This window comes from Prunus mume, linkage group LG1, assembly GCF_029339155.1.
Source record: "Prunus mume cultivar Tortuosa linkage group LG1, ASM2933915v1, whole genome shotgun sequence".
Classification (NCBI taxonomy): Eukaryota; Viridiplantae; Streptophyta; class Magnoliopsida; order Rosales; family Rosaceae; genus Prunus; species Prunus mume.
In genome coordinates, this window is record NC_142698.1 from 13,050,332 (window position 1) to 13,065,519 (window position 15,188).

General features: G+C 38.5%; 3 protein-coding genes across 5 annotated transcripts; 1 reads left to right on the forward strand and 2 right to left on the reverse strand.

The window, feature by feature from the left end:
* Nucleotides 1-1,507: 1,507 nt before the first annotated feature.
* LOC103340107 (ankyrin repeat-containing protein At5g02620) lies at nt 1,508-4,678 on the reverse strand. 2 transcript variants are annotated; one of them, XM_008243489.3, is made up of 4 exons: nt 4,536-4,678; nt 3,532-4,068; nt 2,847-3,256; nt 1,508-2,629 (listed from the first exon to the last, which is right to left on the reverse strand). In XM_008243489.3, the coding sequence occupies exons 2-4, from the start codon at nt 3,863-3,865 to the stop codon at nt 1,709-1,711; spliced, it is 1,665 nt and encodes a 554-aa protein (XP_008241711.2). In that variant the 5' UTR covers nt 3,866-4,068; nt 4,536-4,678; the 3' UTR covers nt 1,508-1,708. The 2 variants fall into 2 exon arrangements, with proteins under 2 accessions (XP_008241711.2, XP_008241719.2); XM_008243497.3 differs by having other exon boundaries at nt 3,532-4,065; nt 4,536-4,676.
* Nucleotides 4,679-6,790: 2,112 nt separating this feature from the next.
* Nucleotides 6,791-11,487, reverse strand: LOC103340097 (ankyrin repeat-containing protein ITN1). 2 transcript variants are annotated; one of them, XR_016123384.1, is made up of 5 exons: nt 11,231-11,487; nt 10,373-10,927; nt 9,439-9,848; nt 7,597-9,229; nt 6,791-7,244 (listed from the first exon to the last, which is right to left on the reverse strand). XR_016123384.1 is itself a non-coding variant. In XM_008243469.3 (4 exons), the coding sequence occupies exons 1-4, from the start codon at nt 11,262-11,264 to the stop codon at nt 8,402-8,404; spliced, it is 1,827 nt and encodes a 608-aa protein (XP_008241691.2). In that variant the 5' UTR covers nt 11,265-11,487; the 3' UTR covers nt 7,596-8,401. The 2 variants fall into 2 exon arrangements, 1 of the variants encoding a protein (XP_008241691.2); XM_008243469.3 differs by lacking the exon at nt 6,791-7,244 and having other exon boundaries at nt 7,596-9,229.
* An 857-nt stretch (nt 11,488-12,344) lies between these two features.
* LOC103340088 (putative pectate lyase 4) lies at nt 12,345-15,129 on the forward strand. Its single transcript, XM_008243457.3, has 5 exons — nt 12,345-12,753; nt 13,170-13,521; nt 13,601-13,811; nt 13,924-13,992; nt 14,688-15,129. Exons 1-5 carry the CDS (start codon nt 12,495-12,497, stop codon nt 14,922-14,924), a joined length of 1,128 nt encoding a protein of 375 aa, XP_008241679.2. The 5' UTR covers nt 12,345-12,494; the 3' UTR covers nt 14,925-15,129.
* Nucleotides 15,130-15,188: the final 59 nt, after the last annotated feature.

Genomic DNA, 15,188 nt, shown 5'->3' on the forward strand with positions numbered 1-15,188 from the left:
ATTAATTGAAAATGTCAATTTTCAGGCCAAGAACATTTTAGCATTCCATTCTTTTTCTTTTTCTTTTGATTTTGACTCAACATTCATTTCAAAAAATTTGTCTGCTAGATTTTTGACAGGACAAGATGTATGAAACTCATTTGTAGAGCACTAGGAAATACATACAATACATACAATACAAGCATATATAACAAGAAACTCATATCCCCACCATAACATCAACATGGTTGTCTATGCCAAAGTTGAGAAGGATAGGTCTTGTACCTCTTGAGGATAAGAGAAAGATTTTCATGAAATTTGGATAATATTATTTTGCTATGTTCGACCAATAACGCTATAACATTATTAATTGGGGTGCTATTTCCGTTGCAATTAAGTTTTTCTCGAAGAGAGGATGAGTTCTTTTATTTTCACACATGTTAGAAATTATTAGTAACAGCTTCTCTATCTACTAGTAAAATGAGGGTGAAAAAGTTAGAAAACTACCTGCATTATCAGTTGCTTTTAAGTTTTATGGCTTTTCTTGTATTTATGTCCTGTTCAGATTGATATGCCACTAAACCAGACAAGATCATATTTGTTTGAAAGCAGAGGTCTCTGATATCATAAATTGAGGTAATGGAAATTTCAACACTATAATATGTTGGAAATTTAAGGCACTTATATTGGAAATGTAATGGGGACCAATAGACTAATTATTGGTGTTTCTGAGAAAAAGCATATTATGATTTTGGAATTTGGAGAGGCCATAGCTCTTAGCACCACATAAGGAACAAATTGTTCTTTCTCCCCATACATAATATCTTTATCTATTGACTTCATTTGTCTACATGAACAAGACAAAGAAAAAGAAAAAAGACTAAGCATGAACTAATGATGCAGAAAAACTTATGTAAAATGGGAATAGGAATCACATACTATCACGTAAAAAACTTATCACACGTGACATTTCGTGATTGATAGGAGTATCAAAACAGTGATATTGAGTGTTATCTCAATGGAGGGTATGAGATGTATATGTGGCATTTGGTGGGACCGGTGAGCAAGTGGAGCATGTCTGCATGTGGGTAGTGTCAGCTTGGAGAGATTCAAGGCATCAACATTATTTCCTTGCACTTGCAGAGATATTTCTGGACTAAATGTTTTTCTGCAATGACCTTGTCATCTTCTTCAACTTTTATTCTGGTGCATGTCCTCATTAACATGACCACCTATAAAATGAGAAAAAGAGTTGCAGACAGGAAAAAGGCTTCTCTTTTATCCTGTTTACCCATTTTAAGGGGAAAAAGAAGGCCTAAAGGCATGTACACTTCAAAAAAGAAATACTTTTTCTGCATAAGGACTTGGTAGAATGGTCCAAAACTCCAAATATATCATGATGTTACAGCTAAGGTGGATTTCCAAGTCTTGCTCCTTTCTCAGCTGAGTCACTTCATCCAAATGATGCCATCCAATCCAAAACATAATTGGATGATCTAGTGGTCATGGGCTTTTGTAAGTTACAAAATTGTGTCAAGGAAAATATATCTTCTCAATATGCTTGATAGAAAAAGCCCTGCTATTACATATTTAACTGGCCATCTTGTAGAACATCAACTTCTACTTGCCTAATTGAGAATGGCTGAGATTATGTTCTACATCACTTATATACATCAGGGACCAGAAAACAAATTAGGAGGCAGGCAATTTATATGTAACACATCCCATATCAAATTGCATAGACTTTCTTGCTCTTAAACTGAGTGTTGAGAAGCTCAGAATCTGACATCACCGAGAAAGAACAGGAGTGTGAGTGTGACCAGCTGCTCATCGATGACCTCCTAGTGCTGCTACGCATTTTAGAAGCTTCGACTCGCTGCGCAATCATCCAATAACACATTGTTCCCAATGTCGTCCCCATAATCACTGTCCCTATAGCTGTTACTGCAACAGCCAACCATTTCTCTTCTCCCACAATTATACATGACAGTGCAAGAAATGCCACTGAAACCATCACACAAGCCATCCACATTAGCTTGTTTATGACTGTCATCAGTTTCTCCTTTGCCTTCCTCTCTATAACAACAATTGAAGTTTGAACCACCACAACAGCCAATGATATGAAGAGAGCAAAAGAGTCAAAGATAAAGAAGACTACAAACTCTGTTCTGGAGGCAATATTCGCTTCTCCAGGGGAGTATCCAGGAGGGACTTCTTCGAGGGCAATATTTCCGGGAGGAGCTTTTTCAGGGGGTTTAGGGTACTGGCCCGGGAGAGTGAATATTGCAGCAAAGGCAACAGTGGCAATGAGGACAGCCACAACTGTGGTGGAGTTTATTGCATTGTTTAGTCCCTCTGAATGCATTTTGCTGAGCCGCTTTACCATACCATGCACTTGCTTTCGTGTTTGTCTTGTGTGCTTAAGCTGGTCATGCACCTCGTGTTTTATTTCACTTACAGTTTGTTTGAGTTCACGGTTTGTGTTTAAAGTTGGTGGCTTGATGGATTTGGCACTTTCAATGCCATGCTCTACTAGAATAGCAGCGATCAGTGAGTGCCCCGATCTCTCTGCAGTGTCAAGAGCAGTTTCTCCAGATTTGTTAATGGTGGTTTCGGCCACTCCCTTATAACTTAACAGCACCCGCACAATCTGCAAAAAAGTATGATCTCAGGGGCTTAACCGTATGAGGATTCAAATGACCATTTAAGCATTATGTTCCTATGCCCAATTGGACCTCATTCTCATTGTCACAATTCGACTTTATATGAAGATTATTATGCATATAAAGAAAGAACAGTTTAGTAATAACCATAGGCTCATCTCTCTTTGAAATGTTTTAAATGCCAAAAAGAACACATTTTATTACCTGAACTAGAGCTTTCTGGGTTGCTATGTGCAAGGCAGTGTTGCCCTTGTTATCGACCACGTTTATCAAGGAAGGATCTGCCTTCGCTAGCTCATTTACCAGCTCAACATTCCGTCCCTTGACTGCCATATGGAGAGCTGTCTGCCCCTTCTTATCATTTCTTGTTGCAATTCCAGTTTCTTTACTCAAAAGGGCCTTGACCACCTCCAAATGCCCTTTCCTTGCTGCAGAATGCAAGGCAGTTTTCCCATTGCGTTGTGCTATGGACACCAAGCTGCAACCGGTCTCCAAAAGGAAATTAACTACTTCAATATGGCCCTGTGCTGCAGCAGTGTGCAATGCTGTGCTGTTTGAGTGATCAACGGTCATCGAAAGCTCTGGAATGGCCTCCATGAGGACCTTCAGCACCTCTGCAATTCAGCAACCGAACAATGATTTGAGATGATTTACTCCAAAAATTACAGGTTACTAAGTAAGCCACAATACTGTTATTATTTTTCAATTTCAATCTTTATTTAAAAAATTTCCTAGTCTCCTACAAAATTCACAAATGAAAATGAGGTAAAGAATTTTATGCAATAAGATGAAACTATTTCCTTTGTGATTATTGTATGCGGGGCAAATTAACATCATATTAAAGGACGGAACAAGGTGACTAAACTTGGAAACATTCATGGAGGCTTACCGAAGTTCCCTTGCTTGGAAGCAATGTGAAATGCATCAAAGCCATTTCTAGCTTTGATGCCAGCTGAACCAATATCATAGTATTTCATCATTTCCTTCACCAAATCAACATAACCACATTCAGCTGCCACATATAAGGCGGTTTCACCCGAATGATTCTGCTTCGACAACACTTCATTCAAATCCGCCTCCCCACAATTAGAGATGATTTCTATGACCAATCCCAAATTTCCTTGCCTTGCTGCCAAATGCAAGGGAGTGTCTTCACGTTTTCCTGTTAACTGCTTAGTCATCTTCTTCTCACTGAAGCTCTGTTGCCTCACTGGAGCTTCCATTGTTCAATTCCAATTATGTTTGATCAACTTTAAAATTAAAGTTTTCCCTTTTCACCATGAAGACCAGAAGTCAAGCATGCCAACCCCAGAAGACCAATTTATGAATGACGAGGATAAGATAATTCAGATGATTCCATGAGTTTGCACGTGGGAAATCTGGAAATTTGATTCCTTGATACCCATAACACACACACTGACATCTTCTGCACCAAAATAATTCAAATTATTAAAATAAAGCCCAATTGTAATTTCTCTCTCTCTCTCTCTCTCTCTCTGTGATTATTTATATACACAAATTTTTCATCACCCGTCATTGCAAAACAGTCATCATAACAAGAGGGCAAAAAGAAGATAACAAAAGCAGTGAGTCTTCAAAGTTGAAACCGTGTTTGCAGTGTGAAATCAAATTATAATAATGCATAAAGTCATCCAAAACAAAAGTTAAAACTACAGTTGGGCATTAAGTTTGGGGAGATTCTTCAATAAGTATTTTATGTTAAGAATTAGTTACATATTTCAAATATCAACCGTTGGATTGAATGTAATCTACCAACACATTTAATGAATGCAATCCTACAGCCGAGATTAGAAATACGTAACCAAGACCACTAATTTAAAACTATAGCTAATAACAGAAGTGAACTTTATGAAACAAAATGCATGGACTTACCAATTTTGCTCTTGGGTTTGCAGGAACATGGCTTCTTTCTTCCTCCAATTCAGAAACTGAAGTGATGAGAGGACCCAAGTAATTCATCTCACATACTCAAAAGCAAAAATGGAAACAAAAATGGTGCGTATGAAATGAAACCTTTTTGAAAGTGTGAAAACTGAGAAAGCCCAAAAAGTGAAGTTCAGTGGAGTGCAGCACATTACAAGACTTTTTTAAAAAGGAGATGTTGATGGCTCACTAGACTAGAGGATGAAGAAGGAGGAAGTTGCCTCGGCTTCCTTGCAAGAAAGACAGACGTCTTTGTTGAGTTAAAAACCATAAAATTTCACCACGCCACCATCAAATATGGAAATTTGACGCGCGCCTATGTGTTTCACGCATGCCTATAAACGCGGTTGGACATTATAAATGAGATTTGATTATTTTTTTTAAACATGGGTTAATCGTTTTATTAGCCTCTGAACTTTGACTCGATTTGCAATTGAATACCTCAATTTCCAAAATGGTTCCGTGGTCCTTTAACTTTAGTTTCTTTTGACAAATGGTCCCGCCACAATTTTGTTAACTTTTTCTGTTAAATGCAGGGGCAAAATGGTATTTTTATATTAAAACAAAAAAAAAAGAATAAAAAATTATATCTTTAAAATAACAATAAAAGAAAATCAAATAAAAAACCAACAAAAAGAAAAGAAAAATCAAGTTTTGGGGGAGTAGAAATTGGGTTAGAGGGGGAGCGAGAATTTAATTTTAATTTTTTATTCATATTTTAATCAATTTTGATACAAAAATACCATTTTGCCCTTACATTTAACAGAAAAGTTAACAAAATTGACGGCAGGACCATTTGTCCTAACGAAACTAAAGTTAAAAGACCACGAGAACCATTTTGAAAATTGAGGTACTCAAATGCAAATCGAGTCTAAATTCTAGGACTAATAAAACTATTAACCTAAAAACAGTTATTTCAAGTTTTTTTTTGTTTTTTTTTGGTTTGGAATACAAGGATAGTCTAAATTATAAATTGGAAATGAGGTTTCTCACACACATACTACTAAGTGTCATGGATATTTATTTTGCAAGTCAATAGCCTTTTTTATTGAGCTAGACCCTACTTTCAAACAGTAGTATCAGTTTAATAATCCAACCATAATCGAAATTCTATGGTTTTTAACTCAACAAATCAAATATGGATTAATGTTAATCACATGTTTTGCTAATCATGCAGATGATTATTTGAACTTACTATCTTTTTTTCTTTTCCTTTTTCATATTGGAGGAATACTATTGTACCAAATGGGAGTGGATGGTTATGTTATTTTGGTTTAGTATGCTACATGTCACTTTAGAGAAATTTATATTTGATTATTCTCTGTGTGGATACAATTCACATGAAGGAGGATTCAAACTTGGATTTAAGGGGCGAACATATTACTCTAATCAATGTACCTAATCCGCACCTCCAAAACTAACTATGGTTTAAATAAATTCTTATGTTACTCAACATTTACCACTTGGCATAAAAATTATTCTTCGAAGTTACAGTCTGAGGTGGGCTAAAGGACATCGGCGCATTAAATAGCTTTGTTGGTATAATGACAAATTGTGGGTTGATTTAGGAAGGATCCAAAAATACCAAAAAAGCATTGACTTGGGTACAAGACAAGTCAAGGCCAGGAAAGAATATAAATGAGAATCCGGCAAAATCACGGCCTCATATTCCCATGACCCACCAGGCTTCAGTGTTTCACACGTCCTTCTATTTTCAGCGGTCGGTCGAGATGCATCCACCAATAGCCCAAGAAAACAAAATTGCTACTTATAGTTATGAATTCTTGGGCCATTTCTTCCCCGCACCATATACATTTTTCTCGATGTTTGATCGAAATGGACAAACGTGTCATTCGGTTTACAGAAACACTTATTGGAAAAGCACCTAATAGTAGGTTACCCGTTAAGAAACGTTTTCTAGCTCATAAGCGCTTTTCGTTAGAATCACAACAATATTTTATTGGAAGGTCACGTGATTCTTTGAAAAACACTTTTCCAACCTAGTAAGCATTTCTAGATACTTCTGTCAGAGGAAAATCGTCCCCAAAGGAAACCAGTTCATTTTGCAGGGAACAAGTGTGGAACCGAGTAGCTCACTTGCCAATTGCCATAGTGGCCGCCGTCACGCACAGAGACCTCCTGTAGACCACACCGCATGAAGCACCCGGGTCTTTCTAACTACTTATGATATGAAGGAACCATAATTGACTTCTGGGAAAAGCAGACAATTATAATTCAACTAAAAAGAACACTGAAGGGAAGCACCCAACATTTTGTCATCCCCACCAATCACAAAATCTTAATTAGTGGACAATGAAAATATAAAAATAATGGCTAATCTCTCAACCATGAAGTTGATTTCTTGACATCAATATCTGCTTCGTTTTTTCGTTAAACATGGATTTTGTTTCTCTTAGAGCACAGAAGTTGTCAGAAACTTAAAACCTGTTCCATATGGAGAGCCAGGTAACATTTTCACACTGACATACAGACACCAATTAGAGGAAGAAAAACGTGCCTTGACTTGACTTCCACCTTCAGCTAACAAATAAGTGGAGGATGTAAAAAGTGCTTCAAACAGTGCATGAAAAGATGCCACTCAAGCTATGGGATCACCATCCACCAAATTGGTTGCACCAAAGCAAAAGTTCTTTTATCCTGATAAAGCAGAAAGATGGAAATGAGCAACCTTTTTTTTCGAAAATGTACAAGCTTTCCTAATAGGCTCAAGCTCAGGTGAAAATAAGAAAGAGAGTCATTTAGTGTGTTCAACTAATCAACTCATAAAGTTGCCAAATCTTGCAAATTGGCTATTTGTGACTGAATTTAACTAATCACTGCCATTATATTTGGATCAAATATGAGTACTCTGCTAACGAGCCTCGGGCCTCTTGAACATTGTGCAAATCGGATACCTTTTGTTTTTACGGAATCATCCAATAGTCAATAATGTGATGAGCGCTATCAAAGTTGTCCTGAAAATATGCAGAGAGATGAAGGAAAAGGGTACCTTCTGTAGAAACATTGTCAACATCTTGGATCCTCTAATTGGAGTATGTCCTCCCTGATCTGCATGGACAAGAACCTCAACAGTCAGTGTGATGCAAAAACTATCTTCCAGTGTTTTCTCCTTAAAGCTTTTGCTTTGTTAAACACCATCATGGGATTTGTAACTGATGCCTCACTCGTCGAAGGAAATTTCGCAATAGAAACTTCACGAGTAAAAGAAACATGTGATGAGGGAAAAGTAGAAATGGAAACCTGTACCAGAGACATCCCCTTGGAGCAAACTCAACTTTTTTATAAGTTCAATCAACATCCACCTAATACATTCTTTTTTCAGCCATCTGATTGTATGCACAACATGTAATGCTTCAGATTTCATTCACTTATCAGATACACTCACATTTTTCAGACAAATAATGTCGAGTAAAGTCACATTCAAAATTTTGATCAACTAATCAACAAGTCACTATCTATGCTAGAATTTGAATAGCATATCACCAGTGACGAAACCTATATAAGTTACAAATGAAGACTGATACCATGTGTACGCCGTATAGTATACAAATGATATTTCTCACTTTCTGCCTTTGAAGGTTAAGGATATGAATAGTTTTGCTGCAAAACTTTGTACTCCTCGAGACACCCAAAACTTCATTTTCGAAAAAGTCCACTCATTGATGCTATTACTAGGGTCCCTGAATTTCGTTTGTATAGGTTAGAACCTCTTATGAACCAACTACTCTTGTATTGATTTTCTTCTTCATGTTAAAGGCAGACAGAACCAGAGGTTAGTTCAAACTAGACTATCATCACAGGGCATATATACGGTTAACTTCTGAATCGGACTCTGAGTGACGCGAGGAATAGATGGTTCCAGTCCTCAACATCTTCTCTCTCTTCCTCACTCTACGAAACTTTTTGGACTTCACCACATAATATGTCATGGTACCAAGAACTCCTGCCATTATAACTCCCCCAATAACTGTGACAAGGATTGCAGCCCATATATTACGCCGGCCAACCACTATATATGCTGAAGAAATAAATGCTACTGTAGTGCAGACAGAGGCAAGCCACATCAACTTATTGATCACTTCCACAACCCTCCTCTCGGTCTTTGTTTCCCCTCTGACGAGGGTGATTTGTACCAAAACAACAGCCAATGATGTGAAGAGCGAAAGAGCATTAAAAATGAAGAAGATTTTGAAGGATACGCGGAACGACACCACAGCCTCCCCAGAGTCTAAATCGCCACCAGGAAGTGTAAATATAGCTGCAAATGCTACTGTTGCAAAGAGTGAAGCAACCACTGTGACTGAGTTAGTGGCATTATTGATTCCATCCCTGTGTAGCTTACGGAGCTCCTTGGCAATTCCACTAACACTCTGGTTGGTTTTGCGAGCTTGTTCAAGCTGAGTATGGACATCCTTTTTTATCTCTGTCACAGTGTTTCTAAGCTCATCCCTTGGCTGGTTAAGTTCATTTGCTCGGACAGCACCATATTGAGTCAAGTTTTCCTTAATTGTTGTGATTTCTTCTGAGTAAGGAAGTCCTTCAGCTATATCAAGGGATGTCTTATTGTCTCTTGTTAGAGCATTCACATTTGTGTAACGAACGAGTAACAGCTCATTGACTATCTGCAAGCGTGATGAGAAATTGAATTACTAAAGATGTAAACCAAGCTCTTAGACTCTTAAGGAATCCAAACCTAATGTGCATCCTCAATCATATGGCCAGAACTTGTAAAAAGGAAAAACTGAATCAAGTCAGTCAGTAGCATCCCATCATAGAACAAGAATATATTAAAAGTATTAAAATGTGAAGATCCAAAAGTTAAAATACATACCTCTACTCGCTTTTTCCTGGTGGCCACATGTAATGCCGTATTGCCGAACTTGTCTGGAAGCATGACAATAGCTGGATCCGTTTCGACAATCAACCTCACCACTTTACTGCTGACACCTTTTACGGCCATATGCAAAGCAGTCTGTCCTTTCTTATCCGTTCTTCTTGCTAGTTGTGGACCCCTGTCAAGCAAAGTTTTCGCAATATCTACATGCCCCTGCCGTGCAGCAAGATGCAATGCATTCTTCCCGTTGGATTTAGAAACATCCAGCAAACTAGGATCTTTTGATAGTAATTCTTTAACGACTGCTGTATGCCCTCTTGTAGCTGCAGATACAAGAGGGGTAGCATTTGCCTGGCCAACTGTTTTGCTAAGCCCCGGGTCATAGTTTAACAGCACCTGGACAATGGCTGCATAAAGCGAGTTATTGAACTGAGGTGACATGGTATTGAAATATTTTACTATCTGTTAAACCAAAAGAAAGTGGAAAGCAGAACCAAAAGACAAGCAAGTAGCGAGCAGTGTCGAGACTTGATTATGAATAATCACCAATAATGAAGCAGAAAAGGCTCACACTGGATGAATTAGAATGAAACAGGAAATGAACTTCTCAAAAGGAGCCATGCCTGAAATGGACACAACACAACACTATTCCGACTCTAGCGAGGATTAATTATCTATCATGTTTGCCTACAGTATCAATAGTTAAGCAACCAGAACAAGATATAGACTCAAAAAATCCACCGAGAATACAAAACAGCTGTGGTCTTTTGTTTGACCAGCGATGAACATTAACATCAATTCTGGTTACCTACCCCTTAAACTTTCCAGATGAGGTCTGAAAATTACAATAATGCATTCCATTTCAACACTTAACTGAATCAACAGAAACAACAATACAAAGTTTGGCTGAAACTATTGGACTTATGATTACCTTTTTGCCCTTGATTTGCAGCAATATGCAACGCATCAAACCCGACCTGATTCTTCAACGAAATGCCCTCCTCGGTCATGTAGGGCAAAAGCTCCTCTACAATACCAAGATGCCCCTGCTCAGCCGCAATGAAAAGGGCCGTCTCTCCCAACTCATTCACCTCATTCACAATGGCAGACCTTATCTCAGCCACCTCTTCATCAAACTCAGAACCCACCATCTGGGCATCAATCTCCCCCAGAAACTGCTGCACAGCAGCCAAATCGCCGCGGCGTGCAGCCAGGTGGAGCTCCGTGTCATTGTGGCGGCCGGTCACCTGCTTCACATATTTCTTCTTCCCCAACTGATCAATGCGCTTGCCGGAATTGGACAACACCAGAGACTTACTGGAATTCGAAACAACCAGGGCCTTGCCTGAATTCGAACCCAGCAGAGACTTGCTGGAATTGGAGAACACAAGAACCGGCCTCGACGGGTGAGGTGACGATGGCGGCTCCGAGAGAGCTCCTGGGGTTGAGGGCTGCACTAGCCCCTTCTCCAGGTCCCTCTCACATCCTTACCAACCAAAATTCAAAACAAAATCAACAGTTTCAATATTCATTTCCACCAAAATAAATAAATAAACCAACACATTGCATCAAATAATCTATGAATATATAACAAAAACCACACACACATTCAGAAAAAAGAAAAAGAAAAAATCTTCCAATTTTCCCGCGAAATAAACCGAATGGAGAAACGAAAATGAGGGATCAGGGAAAACCCAATTCCTCTTCCCATTCACTTTCATTTTCCTGCACATTCTCAGCAGCCAAACACACATGAACATGTAGAGAGAAAGAGGGAGAGAGATAGTACGTGAATCACGTCCGACTCCCAAACGGATTTGCATTGTGAAAAGCGAGCGCTTATATGTTCATTTTTTTACTTAAAAATGTGATGAATTTGATTGGGGAAATGAAGACTGTGTGTGATTAGGGTTTTGAAGGCAGGTGGAGTTGTTGGGGGGGTGGGGCGGGAGGAGGTGGCGGGTGGCGCGGGTGGCCAATGACGGGGAAACTATTTGGGGGGAGTTTTGGGGTTTTTTTAATTTTTTTTAATTTTTTTTTTTAAATTGAGGTTCACATTCAAAATAAAAAAATAATAATAATAATAGAACGAGGCCGTTAATTTGATGCCAGCCGGGCCCTGCCATTTTGAGACCACGGGCCACCGGGTCGAGCGATATGATGTAACAAATTCTTTTGTTGTTGTCGTTGTTGTAATTCTGAATTTATGATGATTTATTCAATTGAACTGCCTTCACTCGATTTTAGTTTGTTCTCAACTTATAATTTGAGTAAAGTCAGCTTTAAACTATGCATTACAACCCTTTTATTATTAAGATTCCGCACGTGGATGGAAATTGAAAATCCTAACCAAATTAGTATTAATTCAACCAATTGGAAGCCCTAATAATTTAGGATTGATAAATTTGTTTCAACCTACCTAATACACATTCTTAGGTCTAATACGAGAGCTTAGTTTTTTAAGAAATTTTTATCTAAATCAATTTTAAGCTAATTTGATCCGAAGATAACTTAAAAGTTACCTATAACGATTGTTGGTATGGAAAAAGTAGTAGAGATACAACAAGACTTTGTTACGACACGAAGGAAAGTCTTTGACAAATAAACGACGGTTTTGACATTCGTAAATCTCTTGATGAGAGGAGGGATGTGTTTGTTTAAATTTTTAGTTGTAAGTTGAAGGAGGTAGTAGAAAAAGAGGAAATGATGGTTTCAAAACTATACCAATTAAGAAACTTGTATATTACATGGACAGCTCACTCTTTAGCAAAATATCATCTTTCAAAATGTGTCGGTCAATCAACTGTGGAGGCAACCCGAATAGGGTGAATTCGGGTCGGATTTTACTCGGATAGTAACTCCTCCTCCGACAAAACGAACGCTTTAACATAACCGACTCAAAGAATAAAACGAACAGCGAGACCATCTCCAGCTCCAGCTACAATAAATGGGAGTCTGTTTTCACTTCACTGGTACAGCTCACAAGACGAGTTTTTTGCCGTTTTAATTCCGCCATAATCAGACACTCTAAACGGCAACGTTTTTTGCCATAAATGGGCAACTCCCACTGCCACCGTAAACGTCGTAACGGCCCCGTCTCCAGTAAAACGGACAATTCGGGCTTTAAATATGGTCCGTCGGATCAATCAGCCCAAATCCCGAGCTCGTCAGCTAAGAAGACCAGCATGGTGGCCTTGCCGTACGCTCATGTCGACGCGACCTTGCGAGCCCTCGCTGCCCAGGCCGAAGGCTTCGGCCGCCTCGCAATTGGTGGCCTCCGCGGTGCCCTTTACCACGTCACCACTCTAGCTGGTACGTTTTTTGATCGAATTCCAAACTAAATGTGTGTTCTTGCTTGATTGTAGTTTCAATTGCTGCCATCCGCTTTGTAAATGTGTTAGCTTTGGGTTTTGCTTGTTTGTGTGTGTTTTTCTTGTTTAATTGGTAGTTTTAGTGTTTTGTGTGGAATCTTTTGAAGTAAACTTGCTTATGGAGCTTGGTATGGTGGAAATGCTTTAAGTGGTTACTTTGGAGCAAATTTTCCAAAGGATTTGTCAATTTAAATGATTGTGTACCCATGATTGAGTTTGTAGTTAATTCGGCGTCTGGTGCTGCTTTTTGATCTGTTGAGATCTTAGTATAGAGTTATTGTGAAGCTTGAACAATGAGCCATATTCATTGCTTGTTGGAAGGTTAAATTTTTATTATTGTTCTTTATTTGATTGTAGATGATGGTCCTGGGTCACTTAGGGACGGATGTCGTAAGAAAGAACCACTTTGGATTGTCTTTGAAATTTCAGGCACTATCCATCTCTCATCTTACTTGAATGTGTCATCGTATAAGACTATAGATGGCAGGGGTCAGAGGATTAAACTTACAGGGAAGGGGTTGAGGCTTAAGGAATGTGAGCATGTGATTGTATGCAATTTAGAGTTTGAAGGTGGTAGAGGGCCAGATGTTGATGGCATTCAAATAAAACCCAATTCCAAGCACATATGGATAGATCGGTGCAGCCTTCGTGATTATGATGACGGGCTTATAGATATCACCAGGGGAAGCACAGATATTACAATTTCGAGGTGAGGTGAATCTCCCAACTTGGAATTTCACCCTTTTTACTTTCGCAGTATTTAAGTTCTTTGTTTAACCATTATGCAGGTGCCATTTTTCACAGCATGATAAGGCAATGCTAATTGGATCAGACCCCTCTCATATTGATGACAGATGCATCCGGGTTACCATTCACCACTGTTTTTTCAATGGGACCCGACAGCGGCATCCTCGTGTCAGATTTGCGAAAGTACATCTATATAACAATTACACCCGAAACTGGGGCATATATGCTGTTTGTGCCAGTGTAGAATCGCAGGTGATAATGCCACTACCAATTGCTATTATATTTTCCTTAAATACTCTTTAAAGTTTTCCAAGGATTTTATCATATACGAGGTTAATATGTTATCATTATGTTTCCACTCCAGATATTCTCTGAATGCAATATATATGAAGCGGGACAGAAGAAAGTGGCATTTAAGTACCTTACGGAGAAGGTAAGTTCCTTTTTCATTTTCATCTACCAACTACATGTCTTCAAGATTTCTGATTTGTACATGCAGTAAAAATTTAGTATTTGACATATTAGAAGCTGATATAGAAATATTTTGTACATTAGTATCTGGAATTCGAATTGCTATACACCATAGTAGAGGCTGATCTCAAATTGAAAAGAAAAGTGAGATAATTTTGGGAGAAACGCTAGAGGATTCTTAGATACTGGGAAATTCTTTTGGCTAAATGTGCATAGGACATGGAAATCACTAATCAGGAAAAGACATTACTTATCGAGTAAAATGAGGATAGCTAGTGCTGTGGCTAGCCGTAGGTTGCAGCCATAGATGATATGCGCAAGTAGTTTCAGAGAAGAAAGTTGGTTAGAATGTGGTCATAGATGATACGCAAAAGCAATTTTGAATTCACATAATAAAGTTTGTCGGAATGAAGTATAAGCATGAGTAACCCCATAAAATTCTGTTATCCCGCTTTCGTTCTTTTGTTAGGTACTGAATGCTGAGTGGATTTTGTTCAAGAACCATTTAGCATGAAAGCATATTATGAGATTTTTTTATTCCACTAGTCCAATGCCAAAGTTGAAATATTGTAGTAGAATTTTTTGGGCAAATGAAAAGTACATCAATTCATCCAACAGAGGCCATTGAAATGTATTCTGCATATGGATTTTCTACAGGCAGCGGACAAGGAGGTGGCAATGACTGGCCACATTAAGTCTGAAGGGGACTTATTTATAACTGGAACTCAAGCTGGATTAACGCCCGTGGGTGTCGAACACAGCATGTTTCATCCTAGCCAACACTATCAGACATATACGGTAGGACCTCCCACCGATGATCTTAAACATGTTCTCCAACATTGTACAGGATGGCAGTCTGTTCCACGGCCAGCTGATCAGACAGGAGTAGCATAGTAGCCTCGTTACCCAAGTTTTATTTAATCTTCAATTTTAGTCCTGTGTCTTATATTTTTTAGTCTACCCAATATCTTTGTTGCGTGTAAAATAAATAAAATTTACCGGTCTTTTATAGAATATTACAATAGTATGGTCACGTGGTATATCTTGTACAAATGTTATAATATGGTGCATAAATAAAATTTACCGGTCTTTTATAGAATATTACGATAGTATGATCACGTGGTATATCTTGTACAAATGTTATAATATAGTGCAGGA

Bases quoted from the DNA above. Each gene is read 5' to 3' on its own strand.
- LOC103340088 (XM_008243457.3), top strand. From the start codon at position 12,495: ATGGGCAACTCCCACTGCCACCGTAAACGTCGTAACGGCCCCGTCTCC. The intron at 13,812-13,923 runs GTGATAATGCCA...TTTCCACTCCAG, and splicing joins GTGCCAGTGTAGAATCGCAG to ATATTCTCTGAATGCAATAT. The intron at 13,993-14,687 runs GTAAGTTCCTTT...GATTTTCTACAG, and splicing joins TTAAGTACCTTACGGAGAAG to GCAGCGGACAAGGAGGTGGC.
- LOC103340107 (XM_008243489.3), bottom strand. From the start codon at position 3,865: ATGGAAGCTCCAGTGAGGCAACAGAGCTTCAGTGAGAAGAAGATGACT. The intron at 3,257-3,531 runs GTAAGCCTCCAT...GCTGAATTGCAG, and splicing joins TTCCAAGCAAGGGAACTTCG to AGGTGCTGAAGGTCCTCATG. The intron at 2,630-2,846 runs GTAATAAAATGT...ACTTTTTTGCAG, and splicing joins CCCAGAAAGCTCTAGTTCAG to ATTGTGCGGGTGCTGTTAAG.
- LOC103340097 (XM_008243469.3), bottom strand. From the start codon at position 11,264: ATGCAAATCCGTTTGGGAGTCGGACGTGATTCAC. The intron at 9,849-10,372 runs GTAATCATAAGT...CGCTTTATGCAG, and splicing joins TGCAAATCAAGGGCAAAAAG to CCATTGTCCAGGTGCTGTTA. The intron at 9,230-9,438 runs GTATGTATTTTA...TCACGCTTGCAG, and splicing joins CCAGGAAAAAGCGAGTAGAG to ATAGTCAATGAGCTGTTACT.